Source organism: Syngnathoides biaculeatus, chromosome 16 (assembly GCF_019802595.1).
Source record: "Syngnathoides biaculeatus isolate LvHL_M chromosome 16, ASM1980259v1, whole genome shotgun sequence".
Classification (NCBI taxonomy): domain Eukaryota; kingdom Metazoa; phylum Chordata; class Actinopteri; order Syngnathiformes; family Syngnathidae; genus Syngnathoides; species Syngnathoides biaculeatus.
In genome coordinates, this window is record NC_084655.1 from 1044872 (window position 1) to 1065739 (window position 20868).

The following is a 20868-nucleotide window of genomic DNA, read 5'->3' on the forward strand; positions in this document are numbered from 1 at the left end:
ATATTTTGCAATATCACGTAGTCCCTAACCTACATCACAGGTGCCCAATTTGTGGCCCGAGGGGCCAATCCAGCCACTGGGAAAGCAAATCATTGCGTCAACTTCCTGTTTTTTGTTAAATCGACAAAATTGCGAAAGATCACCTAATAAGGTGGCTTCAACAGTGGATATAAAATGCTTTCTGCACCTTTCCTTTTTTTTTTTGTCCTGTTCAACTGTTAGATGAAGCAGAGTGGAGGACCTGTATCTTTTTTAGGTAGAAACTTTTTTACTGTGTCACAGCGACGTTTTTAAGATGCCGCAGTGAAGTTTTTAAGCTGCAATCTGGTTCCTTCATATGATTATTTATGGACTCGGATTCAATAAAGACAAACAGCATCCTACTGTGAAGGTTCTTCAGCCATTCCCAGGGACAGACATCAGATCACGATCATTATATGCAGTGGAATTACTTCTAATCATGATTGCAGTACAAATTGTTGAAGAAAACAGGATAAAACTGATTGTAATGTGTTCAGATTCATTATGGTCCTTAAGTAACATAGTCACAAAGTAGATCAGATTTGTTATTTGAAATTCATGAGATACTGCATAGATTAAGTATATATGAGATGACTAGGTGGGCCTCATCCCACACTCCCAAACAGGGTGGTCCGGGATCCTGCCACGGTGCCCAGCGACGGTTGCCACCGTTCATTTCTTCACTCCGTCCTCTCCCACAGAGCCTGGCCTTCGCTGCAGAGACCTTTACTGTGGAGCTCTGATTCCCTCCGCCTGGTGAGCACAGACAAATCTTCTTTGTGATTGTGTCCTTGGCCTGCCGCGTGTGTAGTGGGTCAAACTCTGCATTGTGTATTTTTTTGTAAGATGAATGAGAAGACACACACTTTGGCTGGTTTCAACTTGGTTTAATCCTCTCTCTGTATTATAAAGGAGACACATTCACAAATGTTTACAGAGTTCTCTTCACAAAGATCCTTAAAGCTTTTACACTTTGAAGCCAGAAACACAAGAGGAAGGTAAAATATCACAAAAACAAAGAACATGATTTACATCGCAACAGATGACAAGAATATATTAAACAATTGCATAAACTCACATACCTGTATTATAAAACTTCACAAAGATGCGCAAAGCTCTGCAACATTAAAGACATGGTCACCACACAGACCTTGACATCTCCCCTTCTCCAGCTAGCGAGTTTGTTTGAAATTAATGAAACAGTCAACACTGCGCCTCTGTGACTACACTCGCTTTGCAAACGTTTTAACGTAATTTATATTCACCTTTTACAACAAACCAATGAAAATATGTGGAGGAGACCAAAATGCTTACCTTTCATTTAGAAGCCAAAAACACAACAGGAAGTGATCTCGTCCAGCCACCTGATGAGTGTGACTTCCACATAAAACAAGCAGCCTATTCCTGTTTCTCAGATCTTCCACCAACACTTCAATGGCATTTTCCCCCTTACAATAAACATTTTTAAACACCCAATTCGTTATACCATTAATTGTGTTGGAAAAACCGAAAAATAAATGCCAGAGAACGTGCTGCCCTTCACAATAAGAGTGCGCTTCCACACTTTTTTCCCATTATAGCCCACAACATCACAATTACATTCACCCCCACTGTTTTGCGCTATAGTATCAACATGACCTGTAATTTCTTACATATGGGTTTGATGAAAATTCACACACAGTCTTCCCAGGTGTCACTGTGTAATTCCCCTTATACACAACCCAGCTCAACCACGATTGAAAAATATCCAACAAAGTATCAAGGGAAACATGAGGTGATCAGTTACATGTTTAACCCTGGGAAAATGTCCCAACTACAAACTTCAAGGTTGGGGGACACATAATATCAGCAAACCACACCCAACAAGAACAAACTTCATCCATCAAAAGGTTGTCTTGTATAGTGTCAAGAACACTCACATGCAAAAAAAAAAAAACTTATCTATCAATAGAAACTACTCTTAAAGCAATTACCTACCCAGCCTAATCAATCTTTCTAATCCGGTGCGGATTCACCCACCAAACGAACACTTGTGGTAGAAGCTTGAGAATTACTTCAAACAGAAAGTAATTGTCACCCTGTTCAGGGGGAAGTCAGTATAGTCACCCAAGGTGAACCACTGACTCCAACAGCGGTAAAACAAATAGCAAAATAGTTGATACAGAACAGGTGAAAAAAATAACTAGAAGTTCGTAGAAAGCCAATGTCCTACAAAAAAAACATCTAAATTTAAGGGTAACAATATGGCTTTGCTAGCCAGCTCAACATACACAAAACTATATATATAATATATATATATATATATATATATATATATATATATATATATATATATATATAGTAAACCTGTTAAAATAACAGATAAAAACACATGAACAAACAAGTACACTTTGCTTCCATCTATGTTTTGCTTGCCGTCTCCTTTTTGTAACATCCATGTAAATTAGGGGCATCTTGAAACTAAATAAATTGAGGTGCTGAGGAGAGGATAATCAGAGAATGCAGTGGTGAATTGTACAAGACAGTTCCTCTTCTCTCTCCTCACGAGACTTGAACTGGTGTCTTTGCTTCCTTTTTTTCCCAGTTTAATGAATGTCTAATTGGTACACCTGACAGGAAACTTTCTCACCTACAGCTGACATTACCACTGTCATGTAGAAGGCAGCACAAGAAGGTTTAATTCTACATCAAATGAATGTGAAAACTGTATTTCTGCATGCACCAATTGATTGCAAGGTGTACTTACAAGAGCCTGAAGTCTATGAGGAAAAAGTCAAAATCAGGGGAAAGGTTGGTGTGTAAATTGCAGAAGCCTGTATGACCTTCATTAGGCAGGCATGAACTGGAATACTCTGTTACATGCATATCTGCAGGGTTCGCACGCGGCCCTAAAAGTCCCTAAAAACCCCTAAATTTTCGAAGGTGCATTTAGGAGCTCCTAAAAGTCCTTAAAATTCGCGAAAACCGGTCAAGCCCCTAAAAAGACCTTACATTAAAAGAAATATCAAAGGGAGGACCTAAACCTCCAAAATTCTCCCTAAAAAAATCTTTTATCTTCCTTCATCGAGCCAACTTGTATCACGGGGGAGTGCATTTTTCAAGAAGCTTGGGTTGAAAGTAAGGAGTTTGGGAGCTGGGTTCGTCGAGAGCCAAAAGATCGGCACATGTTTTACTGCCATCTGTGCAAGCAGAGTTACCAGCTTGAAAAGATGGGCGTCAAAGCGCTGGAGTCGCACCGGAAAAACAGGAGACACGCTGATTTGGCGAAGACTCTCATCTTCCGTTGGAATGGATCTGTTTCTAAAATATCAAGATAGTGAAGCATCAACTTCAGGCAGTGGTACTAGCAGGGCATGTGCACTAGGGATCGCAAAAAAACGCTTACTTTAATAACCCCTTTTAACTGAACAGCTGTAGCAAAAAACTGGTACCATAGTGGTGTTTACAAAATTGACCCGCGGGACCTCGAGTTGGGGTGCAGGGTTCCGCACGGACTGTTTTTGTTGTTGCTCTTCCGGAGTGACGAGTTCACAGAGTTCCCCCCGTTATGCAAGTAGTGTTTTGATGTCTGGCAATGAAACAAGTTTTGTTGCTGTGTCCGACACTCTGCCTCCGACTCCTTTTCTCCGGCGCTACACCATCGATTGTTAATTTACTCCGCGGTAATGGGGTAGTTTGTATACAATATTGACAAACAACCTTGTTGAATGTGGCTTTCAACAACGCACTCATGTAAGTGAAATTTTCATTTTTTTTTTTATAAAAATGTTTTAATGTTGACATTCTTCTTTCGGACTTTCAGAAAGGACATGAAAGTAAACCGAGCGTTTCCTCGATGCCATGTTTGATGTTTCTTTGATTTAAGTGAATGTCCTTTTGAGTCCAACTTTACTCTTAACAGCAAAACCTGAAAAAAGTGGAAATGATGTTGAAAAAATAGCGCCATGTGGTTTACCGAAACCGGAAGAAATGATTGGAAATTTGAACCGATTTCGAAAGCCCGATTACGGTTTCGGTTTTAAAAAAACAAAAAACGGTTATAACCGGTTATTTGTAACCGGTTGCAATCCCTAATCCGCACCTACAGTTGTCCAGCCATCGACTTCAACCAGCCAGAAGTCAGGCTTTATGAACGGAGTTCAATACACATAGACGGACTCGTAAAGGCAGAGATCGTGTGGACTTTAAAAGTGATCTGCAGCCATTACAGTTACAAATCTTGTGAAAATAATTCAAAAGTGTTTGCAGTCATGTTCCCAGACAGTGACATTGCTAAAAACTACCACTGTGGGGAAAGGAAGACTTTGTACCTGGCTACATTTGGCATCGCTACCCACTTTTCATCTCTACTGCCTCAAAGCCTAAAAAGACAGAATGGAGACTGACATATCAACGCTTATTGAGAAGGCTGACAGGCTGTGTGAGGAGGCAGAAGAAAAGAAGAATCTGAGGTTTATCACCGACGCCAATGCACTCAGAGGCAGCGCAAAGGACAAGAGAGCCACTTTGGCACCTCTGCTGCAACAAATAGAGGAGGCACTGGGTAGTCTCAAGGAGCTAGAGTAGGGGTGCTGAAACAGACATCAGTAGAAGACATTTGTGTATATCGTTGCAATTGTAGTTAGAATCTGTTTCTGTATACTGTTATGTGAAGACGTTGACAATGGTCATATCAATGAGAACTACCACAAGGGGCGACAGGTGATCACTGTCACAGGTACTGAGATACTAGAACATTTGATGAACCAAGAACGGTTGATGGCACCATTGGGTGAGTCTTTTTTCCTTACTCTTGATTTCCCACGATGGCCCTAAATTTTTCGTGTCAGCCCCAAAGAATGCCCCTAAAAAGCCCGTAAATTTTTTTGGTCAGACAGAGTATGAACCCTTATTCTGTCTGAAAATTGTTTTAATCAAAATCTTAACGATAACTGTCTACACTTAAGGGAAAGACAAAATGAAAAAGTTATTCTGATTGTGTGGGTTCATGATAATGTTATCGCTGTTAATACTGAGGAGAAAAGTGTTAAAAGGATGCTCACTGAAAGGTTTAAAATTCAAATAGTCAGATGATCAAGATACTATAATTCGAGAAATATGTCAACAAAATTCTCAGATTTGGTATGCAAGATTGTAGACCTCGAGAGACCCCATACGAGTCTAAACTTGAATACAGTGATGATGCTAAAAGATTGGAAGAGCCAAGAGTGTATAGAGAGGCTGTCGGAAGTTTGATGTATTTGACCACTTGTACGATTCCAGACTTAAAGTGCAACTGACACCCAAATATACATTTTAGAATAGATATTGTTTTGAAAACTACATATATTATTCACTTCAGTGTCTATACAAAATAAACAATGAGCGGAGAGCGTGTCATTAATGCACGAAGTTGCGGAAGTCTCACTCGACATCACAATGGTGGCCATATTGCCTGCAACGTCATTTTCAGATGTCACACTGGGAGAGTCACCATTGAAAACACGCTGTGCCACCTGCTGTGGGAGATGAACGAGAGAGATTTTTGGATTTTTCTGACGCCCCTTCTGAGACTGAAGCTCTTTTTCGAAGAAGAGAACATATCATAATTGAGTGAAGTGACCAGGGCCATATTCCCCGATCGTTTCGAGCCATATTTAGATATGCAGATCACTTCTAACTAACAACAGACTCCCGACTGACTGACGAGGAACCCGATGAAATATTCAAAATGACAGGCCTATAATTGTTTGATTTCTTAACTCTTTTACAAGTCTTACAACTCTCGTGTATGTTGCATACTCAGGAGGACCTATGTCGGGTGAAGTAACTACTTCAGGGGTGCCTAGTCACTTTCTCCTCCCCCCACGAGGCCAAACCACCCCCCCCCCATCCCGATCTACCTCTGTGTTGGGGCTAACGCCAGCCACTGGCGAAATGACACGGATCTTTTGTTACGTTCTGAGAGAAGGATTACGTCATCCGATGCGGACGGAGCTTTTTAATAATACTGCTGCTTTCGGACAAGTACACGGAAACCACACATTCCTGGAACATTTGCTGAAAATACCGTGTTTGAGTTTGGTGACTATACGTCGTTTGGCTAGTTAGCTCGTGTTACACATTACTAAACTTTTTATACTTTTAATTTGTTACTGGTTTGTCTTGTATTATATTGTGTGTGATTAAATTGTCTAAACGCAATACAAGTGCTTTGTTATATTTTATTGGTTTGACCATGGGGATTTATTCTAAATTATCACGTAACATATGCTATGAAGTGTGAGATAAATTAGTCCCCCTCCCAACTACTATTTTTTTTTAACAGCTCAAAACACACTTACCTGTCATTTAGAACCCACAAAACTCTTGTCCTTGGCACCTGTGCAATCTATTTTTCACGACAAACCTCTAAGGAGTCTTTTGGAAACTGTCACGACCCATCGGAACGGAGGTAGGACCTAATTGCAGGAGTACTCGGGAGACGCAGAGGTAATTCTTCCCGTATTAATTATTATTAAACGTTTATTGTTCCACGGTCGGGGATCTGACAGGCAGTCAAGTGCAGCAGCGATAGTCAGGGCGTCAGTCGTAGGGAGCAGATCAGCGGGCAGACAGGAGTCGGTACACGGGAGATCGATCAAAGCAGGCAGGAGTATCAAAGAAGTCAGGCTTAGGGGATTGGTCGGTGGTCGGTGCACACGGGAATACGATCAGAGATACGGGAGTGCTGGAACGGGGCATGACCCGCAACGATCTCGCCCGGACCAGTCGTCCCCATGGTCCTATATACACTGGGGCCAATCAGCCAGCATGAAGCGCAGGTGTGTGCCTCCCAATCAGCGCGGGCACCCACGCAGCCAGGGCTGGACCGGCAGGATCATGACAGAAACATGTGAAGAGTAATCCATCTTCCCAAGTGTTCGAGCAAAATCCAGCAATACAATGAGCCTGATTTTTGGCTAACACGCAGAAAAAAAAAAACAGGTAACTGCTTGCCGGTACAATAGGTATAGAGACTCGACCCTACTACTGCAAAATAACATGACTTCCTGGTTCTTCCTCAACACAAAATCCTAGAGACACTTTCCATGGTGGGAGATGAAAAAAACGATATACGGCAACATTGTGATTTGCTGTGAAAAAACGGATGGGTCCATTCCACATGATTATTTTTGGTTAAAAACTAAATTTTGTTTTTAGATGTCAGTGGCACTTTAAGTTTCATGGTTAGCAAACTTAATATCTTGGAAAAACAAGTGAAGAACATTGGAACACGGTGAAGCATGTTTTCAGGTATCTTAAAGACACAACACACTGCATTATGTTTCAAAAGGGAGAGCACAGATGCCCTGGGCCTGATAGTCCGTAGTGATGCAGAGTGGGCATTCGAGGCCGCAGACCGACGTAGCACCACAAGCTACTGTGTCAGTTTGAGTAAGAGAAGCTCTTTTATATTGTGGAAAAGCAGAAAACAAATGACTGTAGCACTATCTACCCGCGAGGCAGAATACATGGCTTTAGCATCAGCTATACAGGAGTGCATGTACTTACAACAGATGCTCAAAGGAATTGATCAATCTCAATATGCTAAAACCAAGGTATTTGATCACAACCAAGGAGCTATTGCACTAGGCAGGAACCTAGTTAACTGACAAAAGTGAAAACATATTGATATAAAATATGATTTCATACATGAAACTCAATAAGGGGAAGATTTGTCTAAAATATTGCTCCAGTGACAATATGATTGCTGACTTGATAACAAAACCAGCCTCCAAGCTAAAACTGAAGACGTTTGCACGATATTTGTTTGGCACTTAATGTGCAAGAAATTTGTATAATTTTTGTCATTGTTTTATTTACATACCACATTAAGCTTAGGCCAAGTGGGGGTAAAAATGTCATGTGTTATGTGTACTCTGCATTGTTACCCTGACCACTATATATGTATGTTTTTTCTGTATTGTTCCGTTCCCGGGTCAGTTAATAAAGAAGTGTGAAGCAAAGCAGAGTGACCTAACCGAAAATAAACATAACTGGATAAAGCTAAATACAATAAGTTCTCCAGGAACTATTACAAAAGCTCCCTGCGTACAACATACCTGACCATAATATTGACATCCTGTTTGTTTTTAAATGAAATCAGTTCGAAAAATTGAATCAATTTTAAAGTTTATTGGGTTTTTCCTCCCTCCCCCCTAAGTACTGTACATAATCCACGCTCCAGAACAGTAGATGGCGGGAATGTATCTTGAGCGTTTAATACCACCTACCAACGAAGAAGAAGAAAATTAGAAGGTGGTGATGGCGGATACATTAGTGTACACATGCGTGGTGTTGAGTTCCAGCCAACCCATTTGACTTTTTATTTCTGCAAGTCTGGTAGTCTGAAGATTTCTACCGGCTATGGCGTTACGTTTGATTGCCAGGAGGATGTTTAGTACCGTTGGAGAAATTCCATTCTCTTGTCACTCAAAGAGTCGCTGGGAAAAACTGAAAAATACCAAAGCAGGTGAGAAACTGCGTATGCCAAGAAATCCGTGTTTTGTTTTAACTCCCATAAGGTGGCATTTCAGGTGCCTACTCGTGTGATAATACGGAGCTTTCTGTTTTTTACCGTTCACGGCTTATGCATCGAAATATCCTGAAATTGAAGCGCATACTTCTCGGTACGTTCGCAAGAGACAGTTTTCGACTGACGTCACAACCTTCAGGTTGAGAACGCGGTCCCCATTTTGGTTTGGTGAATTCGAGTAAACAAACCGTGACTAAGCAGTAATCACTTAAGAAAGCCGTATGAATGGGGGCACACTGCTATGTTATCTGTTGTTCAAACGAAAGTGCGCGTTGTAAAGCGTCTTTCTTTCGACTGCCAGCTGTGATCAAGAACCAGTGGCTTTCTCTGATTAGCTGAGCCGATCTAGCAGCCAAGTCATTCCCGTATTTCAGCGTTTGCTCGGACCATTTTGTTCTTGGTAACTATTGGATACATTTTAGAATTTCACACATACTTAGCAATAACTACGTTCTGTGAAGGAGAAGTATTCTTTAGCACCAATGGCCTCCATAATACTTCTGAGTGAACGCTATGCATGTCTCCAAAATCTATATTTTCTGTTTTATTATAGTACGTTTGCAAAAACGAGTTACCGCACCCCTAACTGTTTCGTGAGTTGAGTTGAAAATTTCATGGAAGCGGAGAAAGAGGTGCGAGCTCCACTTGGGACTCGTCCCGGTCGAACCTCTCTCTCGCTCCCTTTCGGTAACAAAAACGAAAATAATAGACTACACCTCTTTTGTTGGTATAATCAACATAATTGAACACAACGCTATCTAATCACGTGGTACATGTTCAAATTGCATTGTGAGGTACACTAACCGTAGCAGTGTGGAGAGACAGGTTGCTTACAATGGGTACTGCCGCATCACGAACCCAGCCACTGATGAATTGGTTGTAGGGCTCCAGACCTTTGTCATGCTTTAGTTGGTCCATGGTATAAGCGCTTGTTGAGAAGAGGAGATAGTTGTCTTGATAGGTTACCGACGCCCACATTTGTGTGCTCTATTTGTTTCTCCAAGGCAAATGGGTCGATATTGTCGATCAAAGCACACTTCTTGTAACGGTTTCTTGAAACAACACGTAATGAGCCCCGATAACTTTTCAAAGTCTTTTTAGCCATCATCCTTCACTTTTAACAGTTGTACGAACATTTGTGTAACTCCGGTCTGTATTCAAAAGAATACTTTTAATGTGACGTCAGGAGTCACATGACTTGTTTACAATGCCCACTGGATGGCAAAACTACAATGCAACTTGCATTTTTCAGTGATCTTACTGTGAATATTGGCTTGCTTATAAGTGTGTTACGGCCTTTTCATCATAGTATTTCTTTGTGTGGCTTATGGTTTTAGAACAGACAGAAAAAGGGGTCTGACACTTTAGGCAATGTTTACCTTTTGTTGGGCATTCAGCTAATTTACTGTGGTATCCGCCACACTTGTTACATATATTTACGGAGGTCTTTAGGCGTCAATATGCCTACTAACACCTGCAATTAAACTTTACTTTCCAGGTTTGCAGTGGATAACGTGCACCTTGTGGCTGTCGCTAGCCATAGTCTTTAGCTGGACTTTTGTTAACTCGTGGGAGCGGGCTATGGTGATCACTTTTTTTCGGGCGTGCACGCCAGCCGCTGGCTGAGTAACTTTTCGCGCACACGCGGTGAGTTGGTAGTCAAAAAGTATGCGGTCTCTGACCATCTCATTGCTGTGTGTGTAGTTAGTCTTTACCCAACAGCTTGAGTTCTGTCACAAAGTGCTCAAATGACTCACAGTTACCCAGCGCCTTCTCATGAAACTTATCTAGGAAATATGGGGTTTGATTTCGGAGTGAGGTAATCAGAGAATGTTTCGTAATGCGTTTTTAGCAACTTATCTTCGTTTCCAGTCCCATCCTTTATCGCCGATCCACAGCAGCAGGAACTGCACTTTTCCTCTTCAGCTCTGTTTTTAACCGGTCCTGTGAACATGAGCTTGGTATGTTGCTTGAATCGCCGCTGCGCATCTGGTAAATTACATGAGTCCCAGTCCATCCTCTGTCTTGGAACACCGAACCTACACTGTCGTGGTCAATTCGTCATCGTCCTTGTTCGTCCCCCCACCCCCACCTCGTGCCCCACGTGCGTTTGTAGTTTTACTATCATCACTCTGACACCATGTTATGATATTGCTGTCATATTATTGAATAATGTAGACCTGAGTCGAACTGTACTTTTTAACGTGGGTGATATTTATTTAACTTTTCCCCCGCCAACCTCTCTAGCTCACTTCCTTATAGTTCTGTCTCGTCGCTCCCCGCTGACTTTGACACAATGTTCTCAATTTCACATCTGGCTTCTTCATATTATTCCTCACGCCAGCACAAGTGCCTCAATCACTTCTAGTTGCAGTCTACGTTTGTGAAAGGACTTAAGATAAAAGATAAAAAATGTAGCTAAAACATTACAGTATACACTTAGCGCTTCCTAGCCATGATATGTAGACACAATCTTGCCATCCAAAATGGCATTGTAAATTAAAAAAACATGGTCGACATGACGTCAGTATGGAAAGAGTGAACGGAGCATCAGTAGAGTGAACCCATCCGACATGGCCAGGTGCTGCGGATGTGGTCGAAAACAGTCATTATTTTTTTACATTTATTATTTTGAGCGTCGGTGGAAATTCAGCTACAGTGGGTCGAAGACAAAGAAGAGGAGGAAACTGGATCCATCGTCAGAAGAAAAAGAGGAATGCACAGAGCCTACAACTGAGTGCAGGGGCTTTGAATGTTGGGACTATGACAGGAAAAGCTCAGGACTTGGTTGACATGATGATTAGGAGAAAGGATGTTGTATTGTGCATCGAGGAGAGCAACTGGAAAGGTAGTAAGGCTAGAAGCTTGGCTGCAGGGTTTAAATTATTTTACCACGGAGTAGATGGGAAGAAAAATGGAGAAGGTTATTTTAAAAGAAGAGCTGGCTAAGAATGTCTTGGAGGTGAAAAGAGTATCAGATCGAGTGATGAGACTAAAATTTGAAATTGAGGGTGTTATCTATAATGTGGTTAGCGGCTATGCCCCACAAGTAGGATGTGACCAAGAGTTGAAAGAGAAATTCTGGAAGGAACTGGATGAAGTAGTTCTGAGCATCCCAGACAGCGAGAGAGTTGTGATTGGTGCAGATTGTAATGGACATATTGGTTAAGGAAACTGGGGTGATGAAGAAGTGATGGGTAAGTACGGCATCCAGGAAAGGAACTTTGAGGGACAGATGGTGGTGGACTTTGCAAAAAGGATGGAGATGGCTGGAATGAACACTTGTTTCCAGAAGAGGGAGGAACATATAGTGACCTACAGGAGCGCAGGTAGAAGCATGCAGGTGGATTATATTTGTGCAGACGATTTAATCTGAAGGAGGTTACTGACTGTAAAGTAGTGGTAGGGGAGAGTGTAGCTCGACAGCATAGGATGGTAGTGTGTAGGATGACTCTGGTGGTGGGTAGGAAGATTAAGAAGACAAAGGTAGAGCAGAGAACCATGTGGTGGAAGCTGAGAAAGGAAGAATGTTGTGCGGCCTTTCTGAAAGAGGTAAGACAGGCTCTCGATGGACAACAGAAGCTCCCGGAAGACTGGACAACGACAGCCAAGGTAATCAGAGAGACAGGCAGGAGAGTACTTGGTGTGTCTTTTGGTAGGAAAGGGGAGAAGGAGGCTTGGTGGTGGAACCCCAAAATACTGGGAGTCATACAAGGAAAGATATTGGCGAAGAAGAAATGGGATACTGAGAGGACTGAGGAGAGGCGAAAGGAGTACATTGAGATGCGACGTAGGGCAAAGGTAGAGGTGGCAAAGGCTAAACAAGAGGCATATCAAGACAGGTACACCAGGTTGGACACGAAAGAAGGAGAAAAGGATCGCTACAGGTTGGCTAGACAGAGAGATAGAGATGGGAAGGATGTGCAGCAGGTAAGGGTGATTAAGGACAGAGATGAAAATGTGTTGACTGGTGCCGGTAGTGTGCTGAATAGATGGAAAGAATACTTTGAGAAGTTGATGAATGAAGAAAATGAGAGAGAAGGAAGAGTTGAAGAGGCAAGTGTGAAGGACGAGGAAGTGGCAATGATTACTAAGGGGGAAGTCAGAAAGGCACTACAAAGGATGAAAAATGGAAAGGCAGTTGGTCCTGATGACATACCGGTAGAGGTATGGAAGCAATTTGGAGAGATGGCTGTAGAGTTTTTGACCAACTTATTCAACAGAATACTAGCGTGCGAAAAGATGCCTGAAGAATGGAGGAAAAGTGTTCAAGTTCCCATTTTTAAGAACAAAGGGGATGTTCAGAGCTGTGGGAATTATAGAGGAATAAAGTTGATGAGCCACACAATGAAGTTATGGGAAAGAGTAGTGGAGGCTAGACTCAGGACAGAAGTAAGTATCTGCGAGCAACAGTATGATTTCATGCCTAGAAAAAGTACCACAGATGCATTATTTGCCTTGTGGATGCTCGCGGAAAAGTACAGAGAAGGTCAGAAGGAGCTACATTGTGTCTTTGTGGATCTAGAGAAAGCCTATGACAGAGTACCAAGAGAGGAACTGTGGTACTGCATGCGTAAGTTTGGTGTGGCAGAGAAGTATGTTAAAATAGTACAGGACATGTATGATGGCAACAGAACAATGGTAAGGTGTGTCTTAGGTGTGCCAGAGGAATTTAAGGTGGAGGTGGGACTGCATCAGGGATCAGCTCTGATCCCCTTCCTGTTTGCAGTGGTAATGAATAGGCTGACAGATGAGGTTAGACTGGAATCCCCTTGGACCATGATGTCCGCAGATGATATTGTGATATGCAGTGAAAGCAGGGAGCATGCAGAGGAACAATTAGAAAGATGGAGACATGCACTGGAAAGGAGAGGAATGTAGATTAGCCAAAGTAAAACAAAATATGTGTGCGTGAATGAGAAAAGTGAAGGGGGAAGAGTGAGGCTACAGGGAGAAGAGATAGCAAGGGTGGACGACTTCAAATATTTAGGGTCAACAATCCAGAGCAATGGTGAGTGTGGTCAGGAAGTGACGAAACGCGTCCAAGCAGGTTGGAACAGTGGCGAAAGGTGTCTGGTGTGTTATGTGACAGAAGAGTCTCTGCTAGAATGAAGGGCAAAGTTTACAAAACAGTGGTGAGGCCGGCCATGATGTACGGATTAGAGACAGTGGCACTGAAGAAAAAACAGGAAGCAGAACTGGAGGTGGGAGAAATGAAGATGTTGAGGTTCTCGCTCGGAGTGACCAGGTTGGATAGGATTAGAAATGAGCTAATTAGAGGGACAGCCAAAGTTGGATGTTTTGCTGACAAGGTTCGAGAGAGCAGACTTCGATAGTTTGGATATGTTCAGAGGCGAGAGAGTGAGTATATTGGTGGTAGGGTGCTGAGGATGGAGCTGCCAGGCAAAAGGGCGAGAGGAAGACCAAAGAGAAGGTTTATGGATGTGGTGAGGGAAGACATGAGGGCAGTTGGGGTTTGAGAGGAAGATGCAGGAGATAGGCTAAGATGGCAAAAGATGACACGCTGTGGCGACCCCAAACCGGACAAGCCGAAAGGAAAATATTTTTTTCATTGGTTTGATGGTGTAGTTGGTTATTTCTCCTGGAAGAGCTTTAGATAAAATTTCCAATGACGCCAAGACCATTTTGATGGATTAAGGACAAACAACTTTATTAAACTCAGAAGTTAGGGGTGGAAACGTCCTCCTGCCCGCGGCGACCCGACGTCTGATAATAGGGACCGGCAAGATTTTTTTTTTTTTTTTTAAATGGTTAAAATAATGTACTTTAGGTACTAAATCATTCCTTGGACTGTGGGTAATGAGAAAATGACACATTTTTTAATTACCTATTAATTTCGTTTGTCTGCATGCTCAAAACAACAAGAAAACCATGTGAAATTGTTTTTTTTTTGGGTTGTTTTTTTTTTTTTTTTTTTGCAAAAACATGAAAAAATTGCAGCTTGTTTAATGCTATACAATGTGTATTCTCTGTGTTTTAACTTTTCATTCAGGTCATACATTAATACATCAGATGATAAATTATCACATCCTTTTATGAAATATTATTCATAACCCAACAAGAAATGTGGGTTACATGTTTGAGTTTGCCGAAGAAAATTAAGCAAAAAGTAGACTTGAAAAGATTTGAAAGTTCCTGTGACTACAAAGATTGACACCAAAGGTGTCTTAAACTTAGGGAAAGTCCACAACTTTATGGGAAAGTTCACAACTTGCTTTATTCCGTAAGTTTAAGGGAAATCCATAGCTGACTGTTGGCCACTAGATGAAAAGGTGGTGGTTTTGCTGTTATTTTTTAAATCATTATTTCAATGTAAAGAAATTTATTTTGGGCGATTTTAGCTCCTTTGAATATCTGTGTTTTTTAGTTAAGGGTGACCCAAAGGTTATCATTTTAATAATTTATAGACCTCCAAGATACAATGGAAAATTTATGGAGGATTTTTCAGAACTGCTGTCAGTTATTTGTAGAGTATAACAATTTTGTAATGACAGGGGACTTTAACATTCATGTTGACAATAACATGGGAAAAAACATCCAAAGAACTTTCTGCAATACTAAACACATTTGACCTCTCTCAACATATTAAGTGTCCAACTCCCACTCAAGGTCACATCTTAGACCTGGTCATCTCTAAGGATGTTGAAATTCTATCGACTGACGTTAAGATTATGGCTATTTCTGACCGTTTTTGTGTGTTTTTTGAATTACACATTCTTCCAAACGTTCAGAAAAACTATCTCTATTGGGAAGAGGTACATAAATGAGAGCACTGCCACTAAGTTTATGGAGACTGGGACTGTGCCACAGACTATGAATGCTGAGACAGTTGATAAACATTTGGACAATTTCACCTTGAAAATCACAAATGGAATGAATGCTGTCGCACCTGTCAAAACTAAGACCATCCTGAGGTGACCTAGAACACCGTGGAGGAGCGCAATGATGGTAAAGAGATCTAAATCGCAGTGTAGGAAAGCGGAACGCAAGTGGAGAAAAACTAAACTCCAAATTGACTATGACCTCGACAGAGTCTTAGTGTCTTTGTAATTTTAACCAAGAGTTAGAGCTAGGCAGCAATACTTTTCTAAAATCATCTGTAAGAACTTCAACAATATCTGTCCTCAATTTGCTGTGGTTGACAAGCTTACAACACCCCCCCAACCCCCCTGAATCGGCTAGATTTAGAATTCATAACACCTGACAAATGCAGTGTTTGCCTGTTATTTTAGTGAAAAAATACAATCCATCAGGTCAAATGTCAACAAAAATCGGAAAAGAGAATGAATGATCTCACATCTGAAACCACCCATAGAAAACTTTATTAACTTGTCTGAACTTAATAGTTGACCAAAAAACTGGAGAGAAAACTGTTCAGTAGTTAAAACCATCAACGAGCTGTCTCGACTCAATACCATCTGAGTTTTTAAAAACTATTGTGAAGTGAGTTCCACCTGATTTGCAGCAAATAATCAATTGCTCACTTCAGTCTGGCGAGTTTCCCAAAGCTCTTAAAGTAGCTGCTGTTAAGTCTCTTCTAAATAACAGAGCACTGGATGATTCCATGTCAGCAAGTTGTAGACCCATCTCAAATCTCCTGTTCATAGCCAAGATTCTCAAGTTATTTTTAATCAACTCAGCAATTTCTTGAATTTAAATGGACTTTCTGACAAATTTCAATCAGGTTTCCGAACTCATCACAGGACAGAATCTGTTCTTATCAAAGTGCTAAATGATATATGGTTGAATAGTGACTCAGGAAAGCTGTCAATTTTGGTCTTGTTGGATCTCTTGGGTCAAATTCTTCAAAACTTTTATCTTGACTACCATAGCTATGCAGATGACACAGTTATATTTATCAGTTTTTCCAGATGACTACACTTCAATTGAGGTATTGTGCCACTGTCTAAATCAGATAACTAGATGAGCCAAAATTTTCTTCAACTAAATCATAACAAAACTGAGACAATTGTTTGTGGCAATCAAGAAAAGAGAATTGCTGTTAGTAAACACCTGGACTCTCTATCTTTAAAAAACAAAGACCAAGTCCGAAACCTTGGTGTTCTGATTGATTCCGACCGGACTTTCAACAATCATATCAAAGCAATCACAAAAACTGCCTTCTACCATCTGAAGAACATATCTAGAGTGAAGTCTACTCAACCTCGACCTTGGAATTCAAATCTCCGGCAACGCGATACCAACGGTAAACTAGCCGAAGCTGCTTGGTGTGACTTTCGACACCCATTTTACATTCGCCGAGTCAACGCCTTGAAAGCACTTGGTGGCGCCCCCTGGGGTGCCAACAAAGAGGTGCAAGCCACCAGTTACAAAGCCATCGGACGGCCCCTGCTCAACTATGCCCCCCAGATCTGGTCATCGAACCTGGCCGACAGGCATTGAAAGGAACTTCAGGCCAGCCAAAATGCAGCCCTCCGCTGCATCACAGGCTGCCACCTGATGTCCTCCACCGACCACCTGCACGTTGAAACCAAGACCCTGCCCGTCCATAAATACAACGAACTGCTGTCTTGGCAGTATTTGCTTCAATGCCATCGACCGGGTCATCGAAACAGCGACCTGGTTCGTCGTGTCTGACCACAGCGTCTCAAAATCTACGACGTCTCTAGTTGCCAAATGGACATAACCAGTTCGTCGGTACCAACGGACGACTAGACGACCAACAATAAAAGCGCGGACTTGCTGAACCCCACACATCGGCCGTCATCAACACCAGGCTGGCCTACAAGCCTAAAATCGCCCTTGGGGGTTACCCGCCTCCAATTCACGACGACGAACGGTCTCTGCCTCAGGAAGCATGGTCTATCCTCGCCCAACTGCGCTCGGCATTCTGTCGCCTGCTGAACAGCTACAAACAATGCCTCGACGACACAGTTGCCGACGTTTGCCACGCGACACGCAGCACCTGTTAAACTGCCCGGAGCGCCCTACTACGCTCACGGCAGATCTATGGCAGCGACCGACTGAGGAGGCCGCTTTCCTACGGCTATGACGCTTTCACTTGTCTATGTTGACTGTCATGCTGGCTATCACAACAACAGAGTGAAGTCTTGTATGTGTCAAGCAGACCAGGAAAATTTCATCCATGCTTTTATCGCAAGTAGACTTGACAAATGTAATGGTCTTCTGACTGGACTCTCCAAAAAAAAAAAAAAAAAGAGTATTATCATTCAGAATGCTGGAGCTCGTGTTCTGATCAAAACAAAAGCAGTCAGAGCATATAACTCCAATCCTAAAGTCCTCGCACTGGCTGCCAGTCATCTTTAGAATAGATTTTAAAGTTCTGCTACTGGTCTATAAACCACTAAATGATTTTGGTCCTGAATACATGAAAGAAATGCTTACGAAATACAAACCCAGTAGAGCTCTGAGATCGACTGACTCGGGTCAAATAGTGGAGCGCAGACTACAAAGCAAACATGAAGCAGCATTTAGCTTTTATGCTGCACACAAATGGAATAATTTGCCAACAGAGGTGAGGTCAGCCGCAAGTGTGAATGTTTTTAAATCCAGGTTGAAAACTTTTTTTTTTCCTCATGCTTTTTAGAATATATGCACTTATTGATTATATTACTTGCACTGTATGTATTTAACTTTTTCCCAACATTTTTGTTTTTATTCCATTTTATCTCTTTGTTTTCAAATGCCTTTAATCATGTAAAGCACATTGAGTTACCTTGTGTATGAAATGCGCAAAACAATTTGTTTTGCTTTGGTTTGCCTTGCTTTGTGTTGCGTTGCTTTGCTTAGATGAAAGTCCAAATGTCAGTCTTGTCACTACTTTGATGCTGCAAAAGAAATAAATAGTGAGACACACTATTGTGTGTAGTGTATAGTGTAGAGACACACACACACACGCACACTGGCAATGTAGCATCTAGTGTGGCAGAAAAATGTGTATTTAAAATTGATTTAGCATCTTGACATAGAATTTTATTGAATATTAAATTCATTTTAGTTAATTGAATAATTAATGGGATTTACATTACATACACTAGGTTTTACCACATAATTTTATGAAAAAAGCCTCAATAAAGTATTCTGTGCAGTGTATTCAAAATATGCATAATCAAATGCAGAAAATACAATGACCAATTACTTGGGCAAGTGCACGAAGTTAAAAAAAAAAAAAAAACTAAGCACGGAACTTTAGCTGCTACAGTAACACCTTCTTGATCACTTCCAGTAGATCTTCAGCAGTACTTGCACCTTAAACACTCTCAGCATACTGACCCATTCATTCAGGACCACCTGGAGCAGCCATGTTCCTTTTTGACATCAGTGGCACTGCATGAAAGGTATTATTTATTCACCTCATACTTTTCAAGAATGTAGCAGATTACTAAAATAGTTATGAAAGATTACATCATAATTCATCAGATACTAACATATATGTTTTTCACACTGAAAATCATGAAAAAAATCGATATTTAAACTTTTACTACGCATCAAAAACCCCTTATTGTCCTTACATTCCCTCCCAACTGGAATACACATGGCCTTGAGTTTCTCTACAATGCATTGCGCCAGGTCTCGAATCATTCAAAAGGCGTAATTTCACATCAAATGCCGTAATGGGTTGTTTTCACGCGATGTCACCGGTTGTACTGCCTCGAACTGCCTTCGATCCCTGAGCGCCGTTATTCATACATACGCAAGGTGGATGACATGTTTCTAACTGCTTTTATATTATATGACTCGACCGACAGCACATCAAGCCTAGACTGACTACTAGGCTACCTGGCATACACACATCATGGGACTCAAGGCTGCGTTACAAAGGCCCATTATTGTGCCCTTTATCTTTTACTCTATGTGACAGAAATCACGGACGAGGACCTGTATGATAACACGGAAAACGAAATGCGGTGGAATATGCTTTATCACCGAGGAATGGTGCACGGACGTTACAGAGCTCAGCACACTGCAGCAATTTTCGTTAGCTACAACAACCCAACTATAAAATATATACATGGGCACTGACCTGTATGCTAACACAGAAACCGAAAGGCAGTGAAACATTTTTTTTAATATTGAGGCAAACTCCATTTATTCCATTTTTTTTCCTAAAGTACCTGTATATTAGTTCACCACAAGCAAAGCAAAATGTTTGTTTAAAATTTGATGACAATGGCAGGAAGACAAAAGAATAAACAAATCCAGTATTTCACAAAATTGTCCAATCTTTCAAGTGACTAACAAAAAAGGATCTTAACTGTAATGTTGACCTTGTGAAAAGAGTATCGATTAAGCATGTGAGCTCGACGACACATCAGTACGATGTTGAGGTTGAGACCAGGCAGCGTGATAGTAGCATCGGGTAATAGTCCACAAAGCCAAGTCTCTGTGAAGCACAGAACCACAGAATGTCCAAAGTCTTTTGTCGGTAGCGTTAGATAATGTGTCCGATTTTGAAGTTGGATTTGTATCCCGGACCACAAGTCTCTTTGTCGCGAGGCGCCGACTAGCAACTCTGGGAAAAGCTTTAGCGAATTGGCGAGAGTTGTCGAAAAAAAGTCAGAAGAAGGCTCTCTGATGGTTAAGAAGTCCTCTCTTGTGTACTTGAGTCCTGAGACACCCGTGAAACACAAACAGTAACAGAGAGCATTCCAGAGTCTACAACACTGGTTCACGTTAGGTAGAGAGGTTAAATGGCGGCGCGCAGAGGTGTATGGGTAATTTAGCAAAAAAATGTGACGTCAGTGAAAACAACGAATAGAAAAACTTGAACAAAAAATGGAGCACTTCTCCTGAAACCAGATCGACACCGCCCCTAGCACCCATGGCGGTTGGTAATAATAATAAGAATGATTAATTAACGTATTTTGTTTTCCATGAGAAACAATGGCGGAAAGGTGACAGAGATGTTTTTACTAAATAAATGCCCGTAACATTATTGATTCTTTAGATACAGTCTTCTTTTTTTTCCTTTCTGCTTGTCCCGTTAGGGGTCGCCACAGCTGTCATCTTTTTCCATTTAATCTCATGCATCATCCACTGGACTCATGTCTTCCCTCACAGCATTCATCAACTTTGTCTTTGGTCTTCCTCTCGCTCTTTTTCCTGGCAGCTCCATCCTCAGCACCCTTCTACCAGTGTACTCACTCTCTCACGTCTGAACATGTCCAAACCATCGAAGTCTGCTCTCTAACCTTGTCTCCAAAATATCTAACTTTGGCTGTGCCTCTAGTGATCTGTTTTATGAACTTTTCCCTACATCCTAGGGGAGACTTTTCTGTCACATAGAA

At 41.5% G+C, this 20868-nt stretch overlaps 1 protein-coding gene across 22 annotated transcripts in view; it reads left to right on the forward strand.

Moving 5' to 3' along the window:
• Nucleotides 1–646: 646 nt before the first annotated feature.
• timm29 (translocase of inner mitochondrial membrane 29) overlaps nt 647–20868 on the forward strand; it is a 47948-nt gene continuing 27726 nt past the window's right edge. For 16 of the 22 annotated variants that reach the window (XM_061845147.1, XM_061845148.1, XM_061845150.1 and 13 more), the window contains exon 1: nt 2385–8515. Coding sequence is in view for 1 of the 22 variants with exons in the window: in XM_061845167.1 (XP_061701151.1) it covers nt 8410–8515 (106 nt within the window). In the remaining 21 variants the exon portion in view is untranslated. Of the gene's footprint in view, nt 778–2384; nt 8516–8553; nt 8979–17784; nt 18096–20868 lie in introns of those variants that run through there. The other 6 variants (XM_061845168.1, XM_061845166.1, XM_061845167.1 and 3 more) reach the window with 6 other exon arrangements.